The 21,950-nt window shown below is 39.0% G+C and overlaps 1 protein-coding gene across 9 annotated transcripts in view; it reads right to left on the minus strand.

The window, feature by feature from the left end:
• The window catches only part of JAKMIP2 (janus kinase and microtubule interacting protein 2), a 173,003-nt gene that overhangs the window by 31,376 nt on the left and 119,677 nt on the right, over positions 1 to 21,950 (minus strand). For 7 of the 9 annotated variants that reach the window (XM_059417862.1, XM_059417870.1, XM_059417863.1 and 4 more), the window contains 11 exons: positions 20,409 to 20,555; positions 19,612 to 19,752; positions 17,144 to 17,200; positions 16,049 to 16,168; positions 13,971 to 14,099; positions 10,351 to 10,434; positions 9,616 to 9,678; positions 6,906 to 7,004; positions 5,172 to 5,270; positions 3,351 to 3,404; positions 2,408 to 2,473 (listed from right to left, as the gene is read on the minus strand). In XM_059417862.1, coding sequence (XP_059273845.1) covers positions 2,408 to 2,473; positions 3,351 to 3,404; positions 5,172 to 5,270; positions 6,906 to 7,004; positions 9,616 to 9,678; positions 10,351 to 10,434; positions 13,971 to 14,099; positions 16,049 to 16,168; positions 17,144 to 17,200; positions 19,612 to 19,752; positions 20,409 to 20,555 — 1,059 coding nt within the window. The remainder of the gene's footprint in view (positions 1 to 2,407; positions 2,474 to 3,350; positions 3,405 to 5,171; positions 5,271 to 6,905; positions 7,005 to 9,615; positions 9,679 to 10,350; positions 10,435 to 13,970; positions 14,100 to 16,048; positions 16,169 to 17,143; positions 17,201 to 19,611; positions 19,753 to 20,408; positions 20,556 to 21,950) is intronic. The other 2 variants (XM_059417864.1, XM_059417871.1) reach the window with 1 other exon arrangement.

A 21,950-nucleotide genomic window follows, 5' to 3' on the forward strand; every position in this document is an offset into this window, starting at 1 on the left:
CTCATACCTGTCTTGCAAAGGAGGTGAGTGGAGGCACAAACCAATTCACCAAAGCTCTAAAAGAGCAGGTCCTATGGGCTCCACATAGGGCACCTCTTGCTTTCAATAAGATGCTTAAAGGGAATTTGGGTGCAGCGGTTAAGAAGATCATGGACTCTGCAAACAGACTGCTTGAGTATGAATCCTGATTCCATCATTTTCTAGCTGCGTGACTGGGGCAGTTACCTACCTACCTTCTCTGTGCTTTGGATTCCTTTCATATGAAATTCCTCACATAGAACAGTCATAACAAGACTTTGGCTATTAGAACAGTGCCAACTGTAAAAGAAGCCCTATGCAGGTATTAATTATGGTCAAGTTCAAATTGCACCACCCATCACACAGGGCAGGGAATGGAAGATTTCTTCCAATAATTTAAGTAAATGTGAGGCACAGAGACCCATTTCCCTTTTCTTTTTCCTATTTATATTTTCTTTTCCATTTATCTCTCATTTCCTTCATGTCCGAATCCTTGCCTTTTATAGAAAGGCAAATTTTCTTGGTATTCCCAAACTAAGTTGACTTTTCTTGCAATAAAGAATTATAGTCCTTTAGGAGTCCAACTGAATGAGACACTCTGGCTTTCGCTGCCAAGTAAACGTAGCAGACCTGGGAATACAGACTTGTGTTTTCTTCATCCAACTGGATGTCACTGGAACACTGTCCTGTGGACATTCATAGTCACTTGTTCACTCCTTCAGTAAACATTTGTTGACCACCTCTTAGATGGGCTCGACTGTTGTGAAAAGCTAGGCAAACAAATATGGATATCATATTTGCTCTCATGGAGCTTAAAGTCTAGCAGCACGTGGTTGGGGGGCATATAACAACAGCAAAAAATGAGCAGCCACATTATAGTTGTTAAAAGTCATAGTAGCAGATGCATAGTTCACTGTGGAAACAGAGAAAAAAGCCCCTGACTGGACTTGGGTGAATAAGAAGGCTTCCCTATGTGGGGGATGTCTAATGGTTCAGATTTAGCCAGACCAAGGTAGAAAAGGAAGACAGGAATATCTTCTAAGCAAAGAGAACAGTATAAAGGGCCAAGGGATGAAAACAGTGATAGAGATGGAGAGAGACAGAGAGAGAAGACTGGGGTCCCAGAAGGATTTGTATATGGCTGGACCTTAGCAATGAACCAAAGAAACAAGTGGAATCCTGGAGAAGCAGCTAAGGGCCAGATCCTCGAGGTCCTCATGGCAAGTTCTGGATTCTAGACCTTAAGTTAGAGATAATGTGGTGCGATTAATTTTTGTGGAGAAGTAAAGTGATAGGTCTGTAATTAAATCATAAAGGAAGTAAGTTTTTTACAAATCAAATTCCAGATATCATTTCACAGGTAAATACCTCAGTATATATCCCTAACAGATAAGGCCTTTAAAAAAAAATCCTTAATTCAAAGACCATTTTTATACCTTGCAAAATAAACATGAACTCCTTTTGTTATCTCATTCCTGGTCCTATTAAAATCTCCCCAGCTGTCAGCAAAATGTTCTTTTCTCCGTACTTAGTGTCCTTGAATCAGGATCCAAAAAAGGATCATTTCAATATTTCTTAAGTAACTTTTTGTTTTATAGCAGTCCTTGCTTCTCCCTACATTTTTTTCCCTTTATGTCATGATTTGTCAATAGGTCATTTCACCTGGAGGATTCCCTCACTTCAGACTAGAGAAGGCAGATCAGCAAGTTTATGGTTTCATTTAATTTATAACAAACTCTACGCATTTAGGAATTAAGAAAGCATCTCAAGGAATTTATACAGTATCCAACCACGTACACAAGCCTCTCAGGTATGTGCTGATTCTTGCTGCATCCCGAACACAGCCGTCATCAAGCTTCTCCACTTAGCTCTTTGTCTTTCTTCCTACCATTTACCAGGTTTCGACACAAGGGGGCCACAGCACACTCAGTGTTGCTCTTCTGCCAGTCCCCAGGTTGGGTTTTCTGAATGAGACTGCAGTGAGCCAACACCGAATTACAGAATCAGTTGGGGACAACTGGTCTGTACGCAGCCAGGGAAGAGCTCATAACAAGAGCCAGGCACCATTTTACCATCTCTTGACAAAGCTCTTCCTTACTGCTGTCCCAGTTTGGGAGGGATTGTTTGGATAAGGTAATGCAGAAAGTTTTCCATTTTTTAAGTGACTACAAAGCAAGAATTATCCACCCACCCCAGATCAGTGTGTAGAATTTTTTTGTGTGTGTTTCCATTCTATTGGGGTTGTATCACCCTGAAAAAAAAAAAGGATACCTATTAGGTATTCAGTAACACAAAGTCATGTGCAAAGAGACCATCCTTCAACCCTACCCTGCTCTTTAGGTGTGAAGTCAGACATTGAGATGATTTGAATGTTAGTTTGATGTATTACCTTTTCTGCCAGGGACAGCACAGTGCTGGCCTGAATTATGGCCACTTGTTCTTCATTTCTTAAGTTCTACAAAAGAGCGAGAGAAATAAAGAAAAGAGGCTGAGGATAGTTAACAATAATTTGCACTATCCGAACATACTGCCCTCTGCCTGCCATAGATACTACCACATATGCATGTATGGAACATAACATTCTACTTAGTAACAGTTCTCAACAAAAAGTTCATTCAAAACATGTAAAAGGACATTAAATGTGATTTCTTTTATATCTCTAATACCGATTTGATTTTGTGTTTCTCTGCGTGCATACTTTGTAGGTTATGAGAAAAGCAGAAACCAAAATGAAATAAATAACAAGTAATCTTTTCATAGTGGTTTGATGTGATTTAATGGATTCTGTTCTCTCCTTTGATGATTTTTCAAGGTAAAAAATGGGTAACTCCTTCAACCTATATGCATCATTCCTATAATATCTCAATGAATGGTCCTCCCACTGAATTAATATGCCTTGACCCTGCCTGGAAGGTGTTTAAAAAGAAAAGAGATTATAGTTTCCTGGTCCATTTTTATGGGGCTGCCACCAACCCTACTATTTAGCAGCATTTGCAACTGCATGACTGATTAATTTCATGCTAGATGGCTCTAGGCAACAGTGAGAAGGTAATTAGCTTTAATCACTGCAGATGTGGTCGGCATTCAAATGTGAAACCAGCTCATGAAAAGCACTTCACCAGTTCTCATTTCTGCCACTGCCTTCCGGACAGCCTTACAACCCCTCAACTGACTTGTTTGATAAATGATTGATTCTCTTTAAAGAGCTACAGCCTTAAGTGAACATGGCTTCTCACTTGCTATTATTTTACACATGATGCCCTGGCAAGTATTTCTTGCTTCTCTTTGGGCAAATTCATATATTTACTGCCCTTAACCAGTTCATTACTTACCCCATTATCACCCAGGATATCAAGCTGCTTTATGAGATCAGGGATGTTCACATCCTGCAATATCAAGGAATACATTCAAATCAAAGACATAAATGCGGCTTACTATTTTATCACCGCTTGACCTTTAACAATGAGAAGACATTTTAAGAACCATACTTCCTTGGGTTGTTTTCAATCAGGCACACATGGTTTTATGTTTTCACTCTGCTTCTTCCAAGCTGCGTGAACCTGGCAAATAACTTAACAGTTCATTCTCAATTTCAACAGTTCCAAAATACCTCCTTCATAGGCTGATTTTGAGGATAAAGAGATGGTATGTGAAAGAGTCTAGGATACAGTACAAACTTGGCATTCTTTCATTAGATTTTTTTCTTATTAATTGCCAATTTTTTTGAACTATGATAAACTGTAGGTAGAGAGAAAAGTAACAGGTAATAAATAAAATCAACTAATTTCATTCTAATTAATGGAATTCTGACCTGGTTGAGATTTTGACTGCCACTTAAAAAACTACAGCGCATTCCATTTTTTAGCATTAATTTCATGCTATGGAAAATAGCTCATTTTATCTATATTTCTTGAGTTAGTTTGAAGCAGCTGAACTCTCTGAAAAAGTTCCCCTGCATATAAATTTTATCCGCTAGAGTAGGTTGTTTGAGATTTATCTAAGAAAAGTATCTCAGGAAAAGACAAAGTAAAGTCCTTTTCATTTAATTAGAGCTGAATTAAAAAAAAAAGCCAACAAACTCCTCTGCTTTACAAATTTTGGGGCAGTTGAGGAAGGACAGAAGTTTAAACACCATGAAAGGGGTTTAGGACGGAAAACAAGGAAACACAATTTTACTGCCTAATTTTCCTCCCACTTTTTACTTCATTAGTACGCCTCTCTTCTCTTACAACCAGATACCAGTCCATCCAACCCTTACCACCAGGAATGGTGAGCTCTACCTCAGTTTCACAGGTAAAGAGAAGGCAACAAAAGCAGGTATTATTTGGCAGCTCAAGTGGGAGCAGGAAGGGCCATGCACAAGGTCAAGGAGAGACTAGGAACAGCAGGAGGCTTCCCAGCTTTCCCTCTGGGATTGATATCCACCACGTGATTTCATTACATTGAAGGACAATATATTTTCCAGGAGATGGAGCCACCTCCATTCAACTTTAATGTTTAAAATGGATCCCAATATCCTTAAAGACAGAAGTACATTTTATCTAAATGAACAACATGTTATAAATCATAAGTCCTTCTAAAAGAAAAATCTTCCCTAAATTAAATGTAATGGAAAGAGATGGTGGACTAGATGATCTTTAAGGTCTCTTCAAACATCAAAATTCCAAGCTTATGAATCCCATAGTACTTAGAACAGCATAACAATGGGACTCGACAAATACTTTATCTGGTATACTTGAAATCTGTTTATCAAAGTACTGGGTTTATTTAATATTTCCCCTAGATAACTAAGGGTAATTATTTTAATATTTTGAATCTGTATCTTCTTTACCCTGCTCTGTTCCTGTGTTCTCTGCTATCCCTGTTCATACATCTGTCACACATCTTTTCTTAATAATTTTTTTAAAAAAATTTATTCTAAGTAGGCTCCAATGCCCAACATGGTACTCAAACTCATAACCCTGAGTTCAAGGGTTTACTAACTGAGCCAGCCTGACACCTAGATGCAACTCTTTTCAGTTGCTACATAGTTGGTATCAAAATAACCCCCAGTGACTAAAAAACAAAAGTTTTTTAGTTTTGAACAACCTTCCCCTTTCCAATTCCCAGTTTTTCTACTTTTTACAAACATAAAAAATTGAGTATCTGCCTACCTTGACACCTTCTTTCATACAGTAGATCTGTAGAGCACTTACACCATCAGAGAATGGGTGAATTTGTAGGTTAAATGGAGGGGATCGTCTCTCTCTTTCCTTGAAATACAGTGAAGAATATATGGGAATTAAAAAAAAAAAGAAAGAAACAACTGATCAAACATTAAATCAGTTGTGTGTGTTCTCTCTTTAATGCTATTGCAGTAGCTTATCAATGTCATGTGGCAAAAAAAAAAAAAATCAAACTCAAAATGTTCATGCTTTAATTTAATGGAAAAGAACTGACTGATCAACTAAGAGGTATGGTAGAAGAATTTATAGATGCTGTCGTTTAGTCTTGCAAATTTTTTGATCAGAGAAATGTCAGAAGTGAAGTTCCCATTTAAACTATATGAATATTTAGAGCTTTCAGGTGTCACAGAGAACGGTCTTTTGACCCACGAAGTTTTATGGCTGCTAAAGGCCTTTTTGCATATTCAATCCACTCGAGCTGAAGATTTGTGAGCTACTAAACAGGACTTTGCTCTTCCTCACTGAGGAAAATGAACTTCTAACTCTATCCAGATCTAATTTGAAAACAAAACAAAACAAAAAAACAACCCCCCCCCCCAAAAACCCTCAAAAAGAAACTCCGGGCAAAATAAGAGAGCCATCCAATGGGAAATTTTCTTATCTTTATGTATCCACATACATTCAATGAGATTCTAAGCCAGTTTTCTTTTTGTTTTTGTTTTTGTTTTTTTAAAATTTTAAGTAATCTCTACCTGTAATGTGGGGATAGAACTCATGACCCCCCAGTCAAAAGTTGCACACTTTTCTGACTGAGCCAGCTAGGTGCCTCAAAGAAGTCAGGCTTTTTCTTTTTTCTTTTTTTTTTTTTAGAGAGGGAAAGCAGGGGACAGAAAGAGAGATCTTAAGCAGGCTCCACTCCCACTGTGGAGTCCAACATGGGGTTTCATGTCAACCCTGAGATCATGACCCGAGCCAAAATTAAGATTAACTGCCTAAGTCACCCAGGTGCCCGTTTTTTTGTTTTGTTTTGTTTTTAAGCAATCTCTACACCCAGCATGGGGCTTGGACTCATGACCTCGAGATCAAGAGTCACAAGACTGAGCCAGCCAGGTGCCCCCCAGGCCAGATTCTTTGTGATACAATAAAAATCTGATTTGATTGATATGTTTTACTAAAAAAAAAAAAAAAAAAAGACTGAAATTTGGTCAGGTTAACCAAGGTATTTCCTAAAACAAGTTACCTTGCTTCTTGGCCTTTTGCATAAATGTGTTATAGATTAAAAAAGTTTACTCACGAATTCAAGTGTGTAACAAAATATTTTTGTATTTAACACAATTGGAAATATAATTCTTGAAACATTTTATGAGTCACAATTCAATGAAGGATGGAAATGATTACTTTAAAAGCTATGAAGTATCAACGAAGTTTGAAATCTATTATGTAAATTATTTAAAAATTATTCACTCTTGTTCTTGAAGGCAATGTGTCGAAAAGTATAGTATCTGAGCAGACAATTCTAACTTGCATCAGGTCTTGGGCAAGTTGTTCAATCTCAATTGCCTCATCTATAAAATCTCGATTACGGGTGTGAGGTAGATTGTCAGTAGGCATCTGAAATGCTTAATTTAGCATCTCACACATAGGATGCGTTCAGTGCATGTTAATTGTTAATGATTATTTTTATCATCATCATCATCATCATCATCATCATCATTTCCTTACTTCTAGCTCTAGGTTTCGAAACTCCAGCAGCTCATTCTGGTCTCGGGCATCCTGTAGTTCCTGTTGTAACCGGTGATTTTCTGCCTCCTGTTTTTCTATCTAATAAAGTAAATCCTCAAGTTAGGTGAACATTGCAAAAACCGTCTACAATTTAGCAAAGCAAGCATGGAGAGCACTTATTTAGTTGGTGAATAAATCATCCAGACTGTGAAATAAAAAATCCCAAGTAGATGTGAATAAAATAAGTCTTAGGGTTTCTCTCTAGTTATCCTTTGGTTGACTTTTTGCATCATAGGGGAAAATGCTATTGAGATAATGTCTGGGGACCCTCTGAGTAGTGAATCTGAGGGTACTAATTAGGCCTTTGCTGTGGGTCAGGGATGGTGTCCTGGCACTACATTTAATGGTGTACATAGTGGAGACTGATACTTCTTGTTTTTGAGTTACAAATGATCAGAAAAATTTCATATTAATAGCTCTGATCATATACAAAACTTTACTGAGTTCCAGTTACCCACAGAATAAAGCCAAACTCATCAATATGGATTCAAAAACCTTTATACTCTGGTCAGCACCTAGCTTTCTAGCCTTAAATATTCTCACAGTCATCTCTGTACATGCACACACTCACATGTGATCACTCGCACACAAGAATCGGGAACACCCCATCTACCGTGTGGACCAACTGCCAGGAGTTGTGTCTTTGTTCATCTCTCTGCCTAAAAGGGGATCCCTCCATTTCTTTTTCTGTGTGAGGAACTCCTACTTTTCCTTGAACACAGAACTCTAACATTCCCTACCAAAAGAGGCTTCCTTTGTCTACCCATTTATAAGTGACACCTTTTCCCTCTGTTTTCCTGTAAGAATTCTCCTGTAACGTGATGAAGCATGGAATTAAGTAAGTTTTGTAAAACATGCCTCACCCTATAAGACAGGTCCATGTCTACAAGGGACCAAACATTTTCATGATCTGTAATAGGTTTGGGGCTGCCTTGAGATATGAGCTGTGTGAGTGGGCCTTACACACAGGAACTATTTAAAATCTTGAATTTAGAAATAACAACCCAGGGGTTTTTAATCATAGGATGAATCTTACTTTCCCAAGTATACCCACTTGAAGTAGGATGTTTAGCTTTATTGTCACTGTGATTTTTTTTTACTCACAGAAACTTGAGCCCATGAATTCCCCCTTTTAGCCCAAAGAAATCAAGACTGAATAAAATCAGACAGAAGACATAATGGGAATTAGTTTTTAAGTCTAAAGAAATGTAATTAACACTTATTACCAGGCATCTCTAAGACTACTAAAAAGCTTTTTCTCATAGCCTCAGGACATAGAACAATTATAGGAAAATAAAGATGGGGAACTACTGAAATATTAGTGACATTAATTAATGTAGTCAAATTTTTTTTACAAAATCTATTTGTGGTCAAGCGAACTTTCAAAAGTTTTAAGAAGTTGACTTAGATGACCAAAGAGTGTCTACTACTTAGAATCTTACATTTGGATCCAAGATGGGATATTTGGGGAGATTCCTGGTTTTGGCAATTAACACTGGCAATCAGGTCAATGGCTCACAGGACCAACTTGTGATGAATTATCTTTATAGAGACCCTCCAACCCCGAAAGTACCTGCTCCCAATCCTGGAATACCCACCCGCCTTCTACACATCTGCGCTATCTTGTCCTTCAGAAAGGGAGGTAAGCTAAGGACTTTGCTAGACTAGAGGGGAGGAAGGATAAGCATCTTCTTTCCCTTCTCATGCTTACGAGAGTGTTGTGGTTAATTTCAGTAGCCAAGGCTACTGAATACTGGCAGAAAAAAAATCCTAAAATAATTTCTACATAACAAATGGATGAACCTACAGAATTATTTCCCTTATTCAAATGGGCTTTCAAAGTCCGTTTTTTTTCCCCCAAGAATAATATATTTTGCAATTTTTTCACTAGATTTACAGAAAGTAAATACTAAAGACAAAACCACCTTAAATTTAAAATGGTCTCTGTTGTATTTCATTGCCCCAGTCAAAGCCTATGTTCAGAGACAAATCAATTTATCTACTGGGCCTAAACCATGCTTTTGCATCTTGATTTGTTGAGCAACCTCCTGGACATGCTGTTTTGTGCCTTAGATACATCTTTTAAAATATTCTCCCATTTAAAAAATATATATATATGTATGTGTATGTATATAAATAGCCAAGATTAGCAAAACGATTAAAAGTGAGAACACAGTCTATTCTGGGTTGCAGTGGGGTCTTGGAGTCATATTCTGTCATGCCTTGCACAAAATAACAAGTCCCATTTGTAGTGTGCTTTTTGTAGATGGACAACCACATAGTATGTATGCACCTGTGTGTGTGTGTGTGTGTGTATGTGTATATATGTATGTACAGTACACAAACAGTATATATATATACATATATATATATATATATATGTATATATATATAGTCAACAAATCAATAGGCTTCGGGATCACATCCCCTCAAGTCGGCACAACGCCAGCACAGAGCCATGCACACAGGCCACTAACTGATGGTAATGGCGGTGACAGGAATGCAGTTGAGCACGCAGCAGAGGAGAGCGCAGCGCCGGAAAAGCCTCCCCTTCCCCAGCCCCGGTGCCACTCCTGAGAGGACCCCCTGCTGCTCCTGGATCTCTCATCATTTTCTCCTCTGCCCCACTAGGGTGTTGCGCCCAACATACCTTTTCTAAAAGCTCCTGGTTTCTCTTAATGAAAAGTTGTTTATCTTCTACCCAGTGTGAGTCCTGTTTGACAAAGAATATTGCGCAGTCAGCATTTCAGAGTGGCACAAGAGGGCGTGTGTCGTCAAACCACTTGGCCAGAGTTGTCTTCTCACCCAGGTTGGTGGCCTGCTGATGGCTGGTAAATGACACCCACCCTTTGTTATCAGCTCCTTCCTCAAAAGATATCGGGGCCAAAGTTGCCAGGAAAATTTCACCCCCTTTTCATCGACACTCACTAATCTCTAACTTTTTCAGACTGAATAATCCAGGACCAGCCTTCCGGGGACTCAGAAGTGACCACACAGGCAAAAAGTGAAAAGGGTCAGAATGCACACAGGCTAGATACATATGGATGGAAAACATTAAAATGCAGAACCATAAATGTAGCATAGAGGCAAAGAGAGGCGGGTCTTTGTCTCAGTAGCTTGCGACCACTCTAGGCTATAAGTACAGGGCTCCTCTTCCTCTGGCCTTCTCTTTCCTGCCCAACCTCATTCATGTTGTAGCGGGGTTCACACTCTGGCCAGAAAAACACCAGGGACAGAAACATCGAGTTGAACATTCTGACACAGTCTGAGAAAGGTCACTGTGGAGAGCCAAGCCGTGTCCTGGGTATGGCCCATGCACAGGGGCTAGAGGACGGTCGGACTGAATTGTTTGCATGTGCAGAAGAACCAGCAATTGAATGCCTACCTGCCCTTTCTGAGCCAGAGTCGCTTCCAGATCTTCAATTTTGGCTTTATATCTTAGCACCTCTGCTTGCAGCTGTTCTTGAGCCTAGTGAAATCAAAATTCCAGAACTCAGTAAGTAAAATAAATGGTAACTCAATATTTCCCCCCACCCGCCTTATGTTTCTTCATCAGAGCTCAACAAGGAAGAAAAAAAAATGTCTATGACCAAAGAACCTTTTAAAACTATCTTTAGGATCTAAATTCTTGCCTAAAACTTTCCATGGTTCCTTTTACCACCAGGTTAAAATTCAAAGTCTTCAGGTGAGACGTGAGAACTCCCATTATATTTGCAGTCTTTCCCCCACCACTCATCAACAGAATTTACCCCTGATCTGCTGGTGATCTCATTTCCTAAATATACCTTTTAACCCTACATTTCTCTCTTATTTTAATAATTCCTCTTCTGGAAAGCCTTCTCCCTCTTTGCCTCTCCCCAAACTTGCCATTCTTTCAGAGCCAACTTTGTGCCCTAAATCTAAATCTAGATCCAGATCCAGATGTATGTATGTATGAATGATGTGTATGTGGGATGAGTATGTGTATCAGCATTTTTGGACACTGATCTTCTATGGAGCAACCTTAACTTCATTTGTTTTCAGATTCTCTTGTCTTCTTCCTACATAGGACCTTATTTTCTATGAAAAATTAGTGGGTTCTTTGTTTTTTGCCCATACATATATTTTTTACTTATCTTAAGATCTTGATAGGTTCTTTAGTATAATGTGGAATAAAGTCAGCATTGGAAGAGATCCTTTTTCTTCCTTCCTTCCTTCCTTCTTTTTTAAGGGGAGAGAAGGTAGGGAGGAACAAAGGAAGAGGGAGAGAGAGAACCTCAAGCAGACTCCCCATTGAGGAGCCTGAAAGGGGGGGCTTGATCTCACAACCCTGACAACATGACCTGAGCCGAAATCAAGCAATGGATGTTTAACTGACTGAGCCACCCAGGTGCTCTGCCCTCGTCCCCTCTGCCCAGTTCTTCCTTTCTTAAAAATAATCTCTTGGGGCACCTGGGTGCCTCAGTGGGTTAAGGCCTCTGCCTTCGGCTCTGGTCAAGATCCCAGGGTCCTGGGATTGAGCCCCGCATCAGGCTCTCTGCTTGGCGGGGGGCCTGCTTCCTCCTCTCTCTGCCTGCCTCTCTGCCTACTTGTGATCTCTGTCAAATTAAAAAAAGAAATAAATAAGAGTTGGGACACTTAATCTCTATACCCACTGTGGGGCTTGAACTCACAATCCTGAGATCAAGAATTGCATGCTATGACTGAGCCAGCCATGTGCCCCTCCTTTTCTTATTCTTCATTGGGAGGAGAATATATCTTTGGACTGTTGAGCATCATATTTAACTTTATCAGATTAAAAAAATCCCAAACTTAATTTCACTAATCATTTTAACCTTAAATGAGAATGGACTACAATCTATTTTTCTCTTTTATCAAAATGATTACATCTTTTATTTTCATGATACTCATTCATCTATGTTATCTATTTTTGCATTTTCTTTTTTTAAATATTTTACTTATTTATTTAGAGAGACAGGGGGCATATAATCTAGAGTGGGTAAGGGCAGAGGGAGAGAGAGAATCTCAAGCAGACATCGTGCTGAGAGCAGAGCCTGATGCAGGGCTTGATCTCACGACCCTGAGATCATGACCTGAGCCAAAATAAGAGTTGGGACACTTAACCAACTAAGCCACCCAGGCACCCCTATTCTTGCATTTCTACTTTCTCTCAATTTACTCTATTACTCTTTTTTTAACATCTTGATTTGTTTTAGACTATTTTGCTGAGAATGGTTAAGTTTCTTTGACTTTCATGGCCAGAAATAACACTAAACCTTTATTTATTTATTTGAAGATTTTATGTATGTATTTGACAGAGAGAGAGAGAGATCACAAGTAGGCAGAGAGACAGGCATAGAGAGGGGGAAGCAGGCTCCCCACTGAGCAGAGAGCCTGATTTAGGGCTCAACCCGAGAACCCTAAGATCATGACCTCATGACCTGAGCCGAAGGCAGAGGCTTAACCCACTGAGCCACCCAAGTGCCCCTAAACCTTTATTTAGAGGTGGCGGTGAAGTGAGAGGAAGAACTGGTTTCTACATCATCACCTCTTCAAAAAACAAGATGTATACCATTATCTTAATTAGCCAACCCTATGTTGGTGAGAATGCTTCATACATGCTAATCATGAAAACCACAACTATTAACGTATTAGGGAATAAACACGAAGGAACACACATACATCCCTTTCTAATGATTGCCTGCCTATCTACTTCAAATCACAGTGTTTTTAAATTTATTTTTAAAATATTTTATTTATTATTTATTTGACAGATATCACAAGTAGGCGGGGGGAGGGAGCAGTCTCCCCACTGAGCAGAGAGCCTGATGCAGGGCTTGATCCCAGGACCCTGGGATCATGACCTGAGCCGAAGGCAGAGGCTTTAACCCACTGAGCCACCCAGGTGCCCCCTCAGTGTTTTTTAAAAATGTTTATATTCATTTATGTATAAATATGCATGTGTACGTAGGTATGTTACAATTTAAAAATACACAACTATAATATCTATCCTGTCCCATTAAACAACTACAAGTAGGTCCTACAACATTCCTCAGCACACTACATACCCTTTAAACTGGGAAATAGGATAAAATCACTGGGTGGGCATAATCCTTTTTGTCCCATGTGAATTAATCTATGAGGCAGTTATGGTACCAGTGGTTAGGATTGTGAACTCAGAAACATGAGGTTGATACCCTAGCTTTCATCTAACTGAGCTATATATCCTAGTTTCAACCTAGCTAATTTACATTTAACTCCTACTAAGCTATTATCTCCTCTCCTATAAAAAGGACATAGCTAAGAATAGCATCTAACTCATAGGGTTGTTTGAGGATTGCATCAGATGATGTATGGAAAGTGCTTAAAACCAAGCCTGCCACACAGCACTCACAAAATTTTAAGTATTAGTATTGTATGTATGTGGCTTTTTTTTTTTAATAAGCTTATGAGAGGCAGTTGTGATGTAATGGAAAGAACATGTGACCCAGCAAGATTTTAGGTGCAATCCAATCCAAGTTTTCTATTAATTAGCTATGGGATCTTGGGCAATTTAGTTAACCCCTCAGAGCCTCGAACTTACCTTTTATAAAACACCTGCCTTAGGGTGGTGTCATAAAAATTAAATGAGATATTGTCAGTGAAAATTCTTTGGAAGTTGTCAATGTAATGCTGTGCACTTATTAACCAAGAGAACAAAGTGGCTAACCACAGAAGTATTTTTTCCAAGCAAGGAGGTAAAAAAAAATGGATTATCAAAATTCAATATTGCCTAGCTTTGAAAATATAAGCTTTCAAATAGCAAGAATAAGAACTACTATCTTTAAAGGAACAAAAGAATCGATTTAAGTTGGTTCTAATGTCTCTAGATGCAAGGTTTGTTGACATAAAAGATAAAACAGTTCAAAAGCCGCAGTGGAGAAGATACAGGGGAAGCTATCCTACTGATATTTTTATGTGCATGGTACTTTTATGTTACGACTGCAGCAAGTCAATTCAGAGCCCTCTCCCCAGATGTATACTGACCTTGGCTTCCCTTTCAGCATCGATGATACCTCCAGTCTGCTCCTGCAGGAGGGCATATGCTCTTTGGAGGGCCTGATATTCTTTTGTTAATTGTCGAAATCGTAGCTCAGATTCCTCAGCTGCTAAACTCTTGAGGTTACAAAAAAAGCCAAAAAATAATTAGGTTATGTTGGGTCCTGTGTTCAATGTGAAACACTAACATTTGTCCACTTTATAAAGAGAAGTAAATATCTGTTTGATATGGGATTCAGTGTAATTTTATTCTTTTTTTTGTAATTTTATTATTTTTTTCAGTGTTCCAAGATTCATTGCTTATGCACCACACCCAGTGCTCCATGCAATATGTACCCTCCTTAATACCTACCACCAGGCTCACCCATCCACCCAATGAGCCTGGTATGATGTTAATGCTTCATTTCCGTTTATTTAATCAACTTCCTTAGCTTATATACAGCAGGGTGACCAATAAGGGGTCAAGCAATGGGGAGAGCCAATGAGAGTCCTGTTACTATGCTGATTAAATTTGATACAGCCAATAACTATGTCCTCCTTTAGGCGGGCTTCACCAGAAAGTTCATTGTATACTTGCAGCATGTTTTGCTAGCAGTGAGCCAAGCACCTTCTTGTAATGGCGGGGACTTTCCCGGCCGGAGGCAGTCCCCGACACACCCTCCCCTCCAAAACCTTCAGTTTGTTTCTCAGAGTCCATAGTCTCATGGTTTGTCTCTCCTTCCAATTTCCCCCAACTCACTTCTCTTCTCCATCTCCCAATGTCCTCTGTGTTATTCCTTATGCTCCACAAGTAAGTTTTGTGTGGGGGAGTGGCAGAGGGAGATAAAGAATCGCAAACCGGCTCCACACCCAGTGCAGAGTCTGAGATGGGGCTTAATCTCACGACCCTGAGATCATGACCTGAGCCGAAAGCAAGAGGCAGACCTTAACCAACTGAGCCACCCAGGCACCCTGTGATTTTCTTTTCTTTGCTTTTTTTTCCCCCCTGTGATCTGATTCTTAATTTTAAAGTATGTACATAGACATAAACACTGTAGTACTTTTAAGATGGACATCACATAAATACTTAATGTTTGTTAATATGAGGCGTTTGTTTATTTATACATATCTGATGATTGGTTACTCTTTTGGTTTGGATTACAGTCAATTTTGGATCCAAATGAGAAGAAGTTACACCTAGCTTTTGGATTCGAATGGGAGGAAATGATAGAGTTTTAATCTCAATTCTTTTCCATACATCCATATGCAACATTTCTTGATTGATCTTGAGATAAACTTAAAAATATACTTCACACAAGATGGGATTGGGAGGGAGACAAACCGTAAGTGACTCTTAATCTCACAAAACAAACTGAGGGTTGCTGGGGGGAGGGGGGTTGGAAGAAATGGGGGTGGGGTTATGGACATTGGGGAGGGTATGTGCTATGGTGAGTGCTGTAAGTGTGTAAACCTGGTGATTCACAGACCTGTACCCCTGGGGATAAAAATATATTATATGTTTATGAAAAATTTAAAAATAAAAATATCATTAAAAAATATATACATACTTTCACAGCTTTAGGTCTCAAACTTCAGAGCATAATATAATCACCAAGGAGCTTTGTGAAAAATGCAGATTTGGGGGTTCTACCCGTAAGATCCTGAATCAGGAGGTATGTAGTAGAGTCCAGGAATTTTCACTGTGATTGAACCCCCCCTAGATGATTCTGACAATGGCAGTCTACAAAGCACACTTTGCTAAACCCTGTCCTCAACTGTATCTAGAAGCTTGTTCTTCTAAGCCTCTTCCTCGGTCCTCACCTTCCTTGTGAGAAGAATTTGGGATAGTAACTTTTAAGTTTGAAAAAAGTCTTCAACTTACAGAACGGAATTTTAGACAAGTCGTAAAAGGGTTACATGACATTGGCAAAGCTATTTTCCAAGAGGTAACAAAGTAAAAATGGAGCTATTGTGTGATCATTTTGCACAGCTCAGATAGGATATAAGAAGTGCATTGCTTTCTCTCCATTTTAAATGAAAGATTTGGTGATAATATCACAGAAGACTAGAGAAGTGGAAAAGCTTACTTCATCTAAGTCATCATCAGGAGTAGCTGGTGTTCGGTCAGTTCTAAACGAGGCCATGGATGATGTCTCTGAATCCATGGAGTCCTCATCATAGCCAATAAATGGATCCAAAACAGGCCTCTAGGGGAGGGAAAGTACATATTTACTGACACAACTAGAAGTGGGTAAAGTCAACATATTATCAGGGCACCATCAACCGGCATATGTGCAAAAGGACACAGAAGACAGGGGTCCTTTAGTGCTTCTTGGAGGAAATAAACACTCTGGGAATGAACACAATAATTCCTATACAAGTGTGTCTCCTTTTGTTTCATTTATGATGTTTTTGAGGAATGGAATATCATGGATATTTTGATCTCTTCATAGAAACATTGGAGCCTATTTTACATTACATTTTATATCATGAGGAGTTTATATGATTTGCTCTTTCCAGTACTTAAAATATAATCAAGACATTTAAAGTCCAGGCACCTATTTGGGATTATCAAATTGTAAGTTTTACCATCCAATCTCATATCCAAATCAAATAACGTACTTGATCAAAACAAAATCAAACAAATAAACAAATTAACAAAACTCTGTGGATTATAAGAGACTATACAGATATGGGTGGACTGAGTGTACCGTTACTAGTAATCATTCTCAGAATAGTATCCAAATCCAATGGAATAATAAAATCAAACTAGTATCAATAATACTCTTCAAGTGAATAATAAAAATATACTAATAATTACAGGGTGAGTATGAGACACTAATGTTGTTCACCAGGAGGCATTAAATCATGTGTATCTCTTGCATATTCTTTGTAGTCTGACTCTCCAGCTTGTCAGATAATGCCTTCGACATCAAACCTAGTGCCTTATTCGCTCAGATAAAGTCATAATAAAGCAAACCTTAAAGGTTAAAATCCATAATGTAATAATTTTTGGACTTCTAAGAACTATTAAGAGATTTTCTTCTAGCAAATAGAGCCCATGGTTTGCTGCAGTTTAGGAACATTTGATTTATCACATCTTTGCAGGAAGATTCCTTGGCAAGCCTCACTTCTTTCACAGAGCTTGTGGCAAAAGCCTGATAACCTAGTTTTCCCATTACCTTAATTGGCTTGGAACTTCTTCTATGTTTTCTCCTACGGATGAGCTTTTCTCGGTCCTGGAAAACAGATGAAGAATTCAGATGTTGAGTTGGTACATGTTTCCTTCTAGGTGGTCCGCACCCCACCCCTTTGCAATTATAGAGTTGGTTTTCCCCTGAAGCATTATGCCTTTCTATTTAAAATAAGATTGTGTTTTGTAATTTTGGCAATTTTAAGGTTTGCTACTTACAGATCTTTTTAAAGATTTTATTTATTTATTTAAGAAAGAGAGAGAGAGAGAGAGACAGAGAGTGCGCACAAGTAGGGGGAAGAGCAAAGGGAGAGGAAGACGGAGGGGAAAGAATCTCAAACAGGCTTCACGCTGGGTGTGCTGGGCTTGATCTTATGATGCTGAGATCAGGAATTGAGTGGAAACCAAGAGTTGGTTGCTTAACCAATTAAGTCAGCTCCCCTGATACTTAGATATTTTTTAAGTAAAAATACACTACACCTTTTCCTGATAATCTATGTGGATCTGAGAGCCTCCCAATAAGGAGGTACACTGTCTTCTTCATCAGAATCCTTTGTTATACTTGAAGATCAAGTAGCTCTGAAAATACTCATATTTTCCCAAAGCACAATTTTTCAGTTTTCTCAAACCCAAAATTACTTTCTATATAAGTATTAAAAAAGTGCTATTTTGCATAAACTTTATTCTTTTCATTTAATCAGTTGAAAGGCATAGCAAGCTGTCTCAGACTCTTATTCTCACCTGTAGCCTCTGAAGATGGGAACAGAGTATCTACTGGGTTAGAGTAATCTAGTGGGGTTTTTTTTGGGGGGGGGTTGTTGTAGTTGGAATGTTCTGGGAAACTCAAAGAATATCTAGAAATCACAATCTATTCCCTCCCACACACAATTGATTTCTTGATTCATTGTTGCTGTGGATGGAGATATTCTGGGAATTTGGTGCTCATCCACTAAGTAGCCAACATATTTACTGTATAAATTTAAAGGTAGATTAAATAAGTGACACTTAGTTTCCCTGAAAGTCTGGATAATATGAGTCAACACATCAAATTCCCTTTTTAAAAAAATATTTTATTTATGTATTTGACAGAGAGACAGAGAGAAAGCACAAGTAGGCAGCAGCAGAAAGAGGGAGAGGGAGAAGCAGACTCCCTGGGGAGCAGGGAGCGCAATGCGGGGCTTGATCCCAGGACGCTGGGATCATGACCTGAGTCAAAGGCAGAGGCTTAACCCACTGAGCCACCCAGGCACCCCAACACATCAAATTCCTTTAAGAAACTTTTAGCTTAAGTTCAGATACTCAAAGTCAAGAAAAGTATGGCTGAGTGATTCTGGGATTTTCTAGAAATTAAGGATGTGGATGTGAAGTAAGAGGCACACTGCTTTAGAAGGCCATATTTAATACATGATCTTGTTTATGCCAGTGATCTTAACCTTTAGGATTTCTTGCCATGTAAAAATATTTTTATTATAAAACCTCAATATATCTGAAACTTTTGAAAATTTATACTTAGATTACTCTAATACAGTATATGCCTTTTAATTCAACATAGATGATTTTAAAAGGATAAACCACAAATAGTTATAACCTAAAATTATCTTTTCTCCCCTCAACAGCAATAAATCAGCTTGCTCACCTTACTCTGGAGACACTTGACTAACCGTCCCCCCCAATCCCAATTGCTGGTTCTTCAACTCTCTGGCCCTTGGCTTGGTCCTGAAGTGAGAGTGACCAGAGATAACAATAATGGAATAAAGACAGAGAGGCAAAGAGGAAACTGAAAGGCGTCTGAAGGTCTTAGTCCACTGCTGCTGGCAAAACAGGCCTTGACCAGATGTAAATGGGAGTAATAACAGCTCTACAGTCACTGAGGTCATGGTCAGAAGATCAGGACTGAAATTTCCACTCTGTCATGCAATTACGATGTCACCTTCTGCACTGGTCTCCCTGTACCCACACTGGAAGTTTGTGCATGGTGTTCAAGGCAGAGTGAAAAGTGCTTCGACAGAGGTTCATTCAACAAATATTAAACTGTACCTATGTGCTAGACACTGAATTAAATGTTGGGAAATAAGAGGCATATGATCCTGTTATTGTTGGCCAAATATTTAATCTCTGAGTCTCAGAATCTTGATACTGGAATGCAATTATAAGGTATACCCACACTACCTACCTACTCACATGACGATGCATTTGGAAGTTCTTTTAGGGTGTTCTGCAGCCACTATTTGTGTTACCAAACTAGTTAACAAAGGATTATAACTGAAAATGTATAAATCAGTTTAATAATATCAACTATTTTTGGAGTAGAGGCTCTTCAACCTACTTATGTATTGAATATATAAACGTGGGCCTTTAGGGCTAATCAGAAATTATTAAGTGCTTCCAGTGTATGTTGATTTCTCAGCTACTTGCCCTTGGAAACAGCTTAGAGTTTATAGGTTCATCAAGACCTACCCTTGTGAGCTCATCAATAATGTTCTGCTGCTCAATGACTTGAAGTTTTAAAAACTCCGTCTCTTGTTCTTCATTAGCTTGATCGAGGTCATTCAGAGATTTTAATTTCTTTAAGGGTGGGTGGGATGTTATTTTTTCTCTCTGGATTAGAAAAGAAGAAAGAATAGGTAGAGACTTCAAAATTCCCAAACTTGAACAGTTCACATAAAATATCTGTAGAAACTTTATGAGGCTCCAGCTAAATGTGAAAATTGCTCAGCTTCACAGATGCCATCAACGAAAACTCTCAAGTATATTGTATTTTCTACATGTCAAAATCATCAGGGATGTCTGAAGATCTCGATAGCTGTGCTGTAAGTCTGTTAAGAGTGCATGAGCTTATCACCGTCCATACATAATTCAAGTGGTAGCATCTATTTCTCAACTATTACGCAATGTCTCAGAAGATGAGAGCACCCATCGTACAGTTCTATAAAGAGCACGTTAGTGAAATTCTTGGAAGGAAGTCTCTGTGGCTGAGGAGCTATGTTGAAAGTTTGCTTCTCTATTGGGAAGATTTTGGAAAGTATGCAAATCCCAAAGCACTCCTACCATTCTGCAAATTTAGAAACCCCTTTAAATTCAGAGCCAGCAACTTTCTCTTGCTTTCTTCCTTTAAGGTTCCTTGTTTACACAGGGAAAAACCCCAACTTTCATGAATAGCATTGTATTTTAAAAACAAACTCGGAAAGAGCAGTAAGGTTAGTGGTGTAACATAAAGAGGGAAGTTGCAGTCTTGCAGAGTCTGTGATACACACCATTTCTGAATTTTCCTTAGTAACGGCTTTTAACTTCTCTTCCATGCGTTGCAAAGACACCATCAGCTCATCGTTCCTCTTGGCGAGGCACTTGTTCCTTTCCAGAAGAGGTTTACATTGTTTCTCGGTTTCCCGCACACGTTTTAACTGGGAAGACATAAGTTATAATTTGTCTCTTGTGCTGGAGTGGATGTGGGGGCAGAAGGAGTGAACTGACAGGGGTGAAACCTACCCAGGGCCACCTTGGTCTGCTTCTCTCTGTGTCTCAGAACTGACCATGTCCATCCTTCATTTAACAGCCCGACTGCTTTGTTTTCAGTTTCCTCTAATGGTCTGCCATCAGAGTATTCACAACTGTGTACCAAGTATTACCTTCAAGGAGGTGTGGCCAAGGTTCTGCTTTTAGAAATGCTCAGGAAGAGCAATTGCATGCCTTGCTTGCCCTTGATTCTTCCAGCCCAGTTATCCTGCACACTCAGCCCCCATCTCATGCTGCTCATACCTCTCCCCAGGCCTGCAATGACCCCTCACTGGCTCAAAGAGATAAAGCAGCTAGTGTGAATCACAAGTCACTAAGTAGTGCAACCAGGACCCAAACCCAAGCCTGGTTGTCACCAAAACCAGTTCTTCCCATGAGAGATGTTGCTACGACTCCTAAAACCGTACTAAGGCTGTTCATTCATTTTTTAAAGTTTTTTTTTTTTTTTTTTTTTTTTTGTAATCTCTACACCCAATGTGGGGCTTGAACTCCTAGCCCCAAGAGCAGGAGGCTCATGTTCTTCTAAGCCAGCCAGATGCCCCAAGGATGTTTACTTTTAAGAAAATGTTACTGAGGAAAAAAAAATACTCTCAAAACTTTATTGATATTTGTGTTTAAGAATATTTCATTCTCACCGAGCTTAGGAAAAGTATGATTATATTCTTACCCACCCCAAATTAAGAGTGACCATATTCTGGTTTGCTAGTTAGTCTAAGGCAGGGTTTCTCAACGTCTGCACTCTAGACATTCTGGGCTAGATATTTTTTGTCATGAGGAGATGTCCTGCATTGTAGAATGTTTAGCAGCATCCCTGGCCTCTGCCCGCTAGATGCTGGTAACATCCTCCCAATTGTGACAATCAAAAATGTCTCCAGATACTGCCAAAACTGCCTCTAGCTGAGAACCACTGGTCTAATTTTATGAATGCTATCTTGGGGTAATTGTTAATAGTCCCCCCCCTTTTACTCTCAAAACTCCCGTTTACACTTAAAACTCTCATTTATGGTTCCTCTATACATAACAATTTCCATTTTCATGTGAAAGTTCCTGTGCTTAGTTCAGTGACTTTATACTAATGTTTCTGAATGAGTATGTACTGGGGGAGGGGTACTTTAGCAAGGAAAGTGGTGGGGTCTATCAATCAGAATCATCTGACAAGACTTTAAAGTACTCACCCTTGTTTTTGAGAATTTAACGTTTTTGGAAGTACTGGGGTAGGAGAATTAGCTACCTATAAATATTTGAAACAGCTGCTTGTGGGATTCTAAAACAGTACTTCCCAA

Source organism: Mustela nigripes, chromosome 12 (genome assembly GCF_022355385.1).
Source record: "Mustela nigripes isolate SB6536 chromosome 12, MUSNIG.SB6536, whole genome shotgun sequence".
NCBI lineage: Eukaryota > Metazoa > Chordata > Mammalia > Carnivora > Mustelidae > Mustela > Mustela nigripes.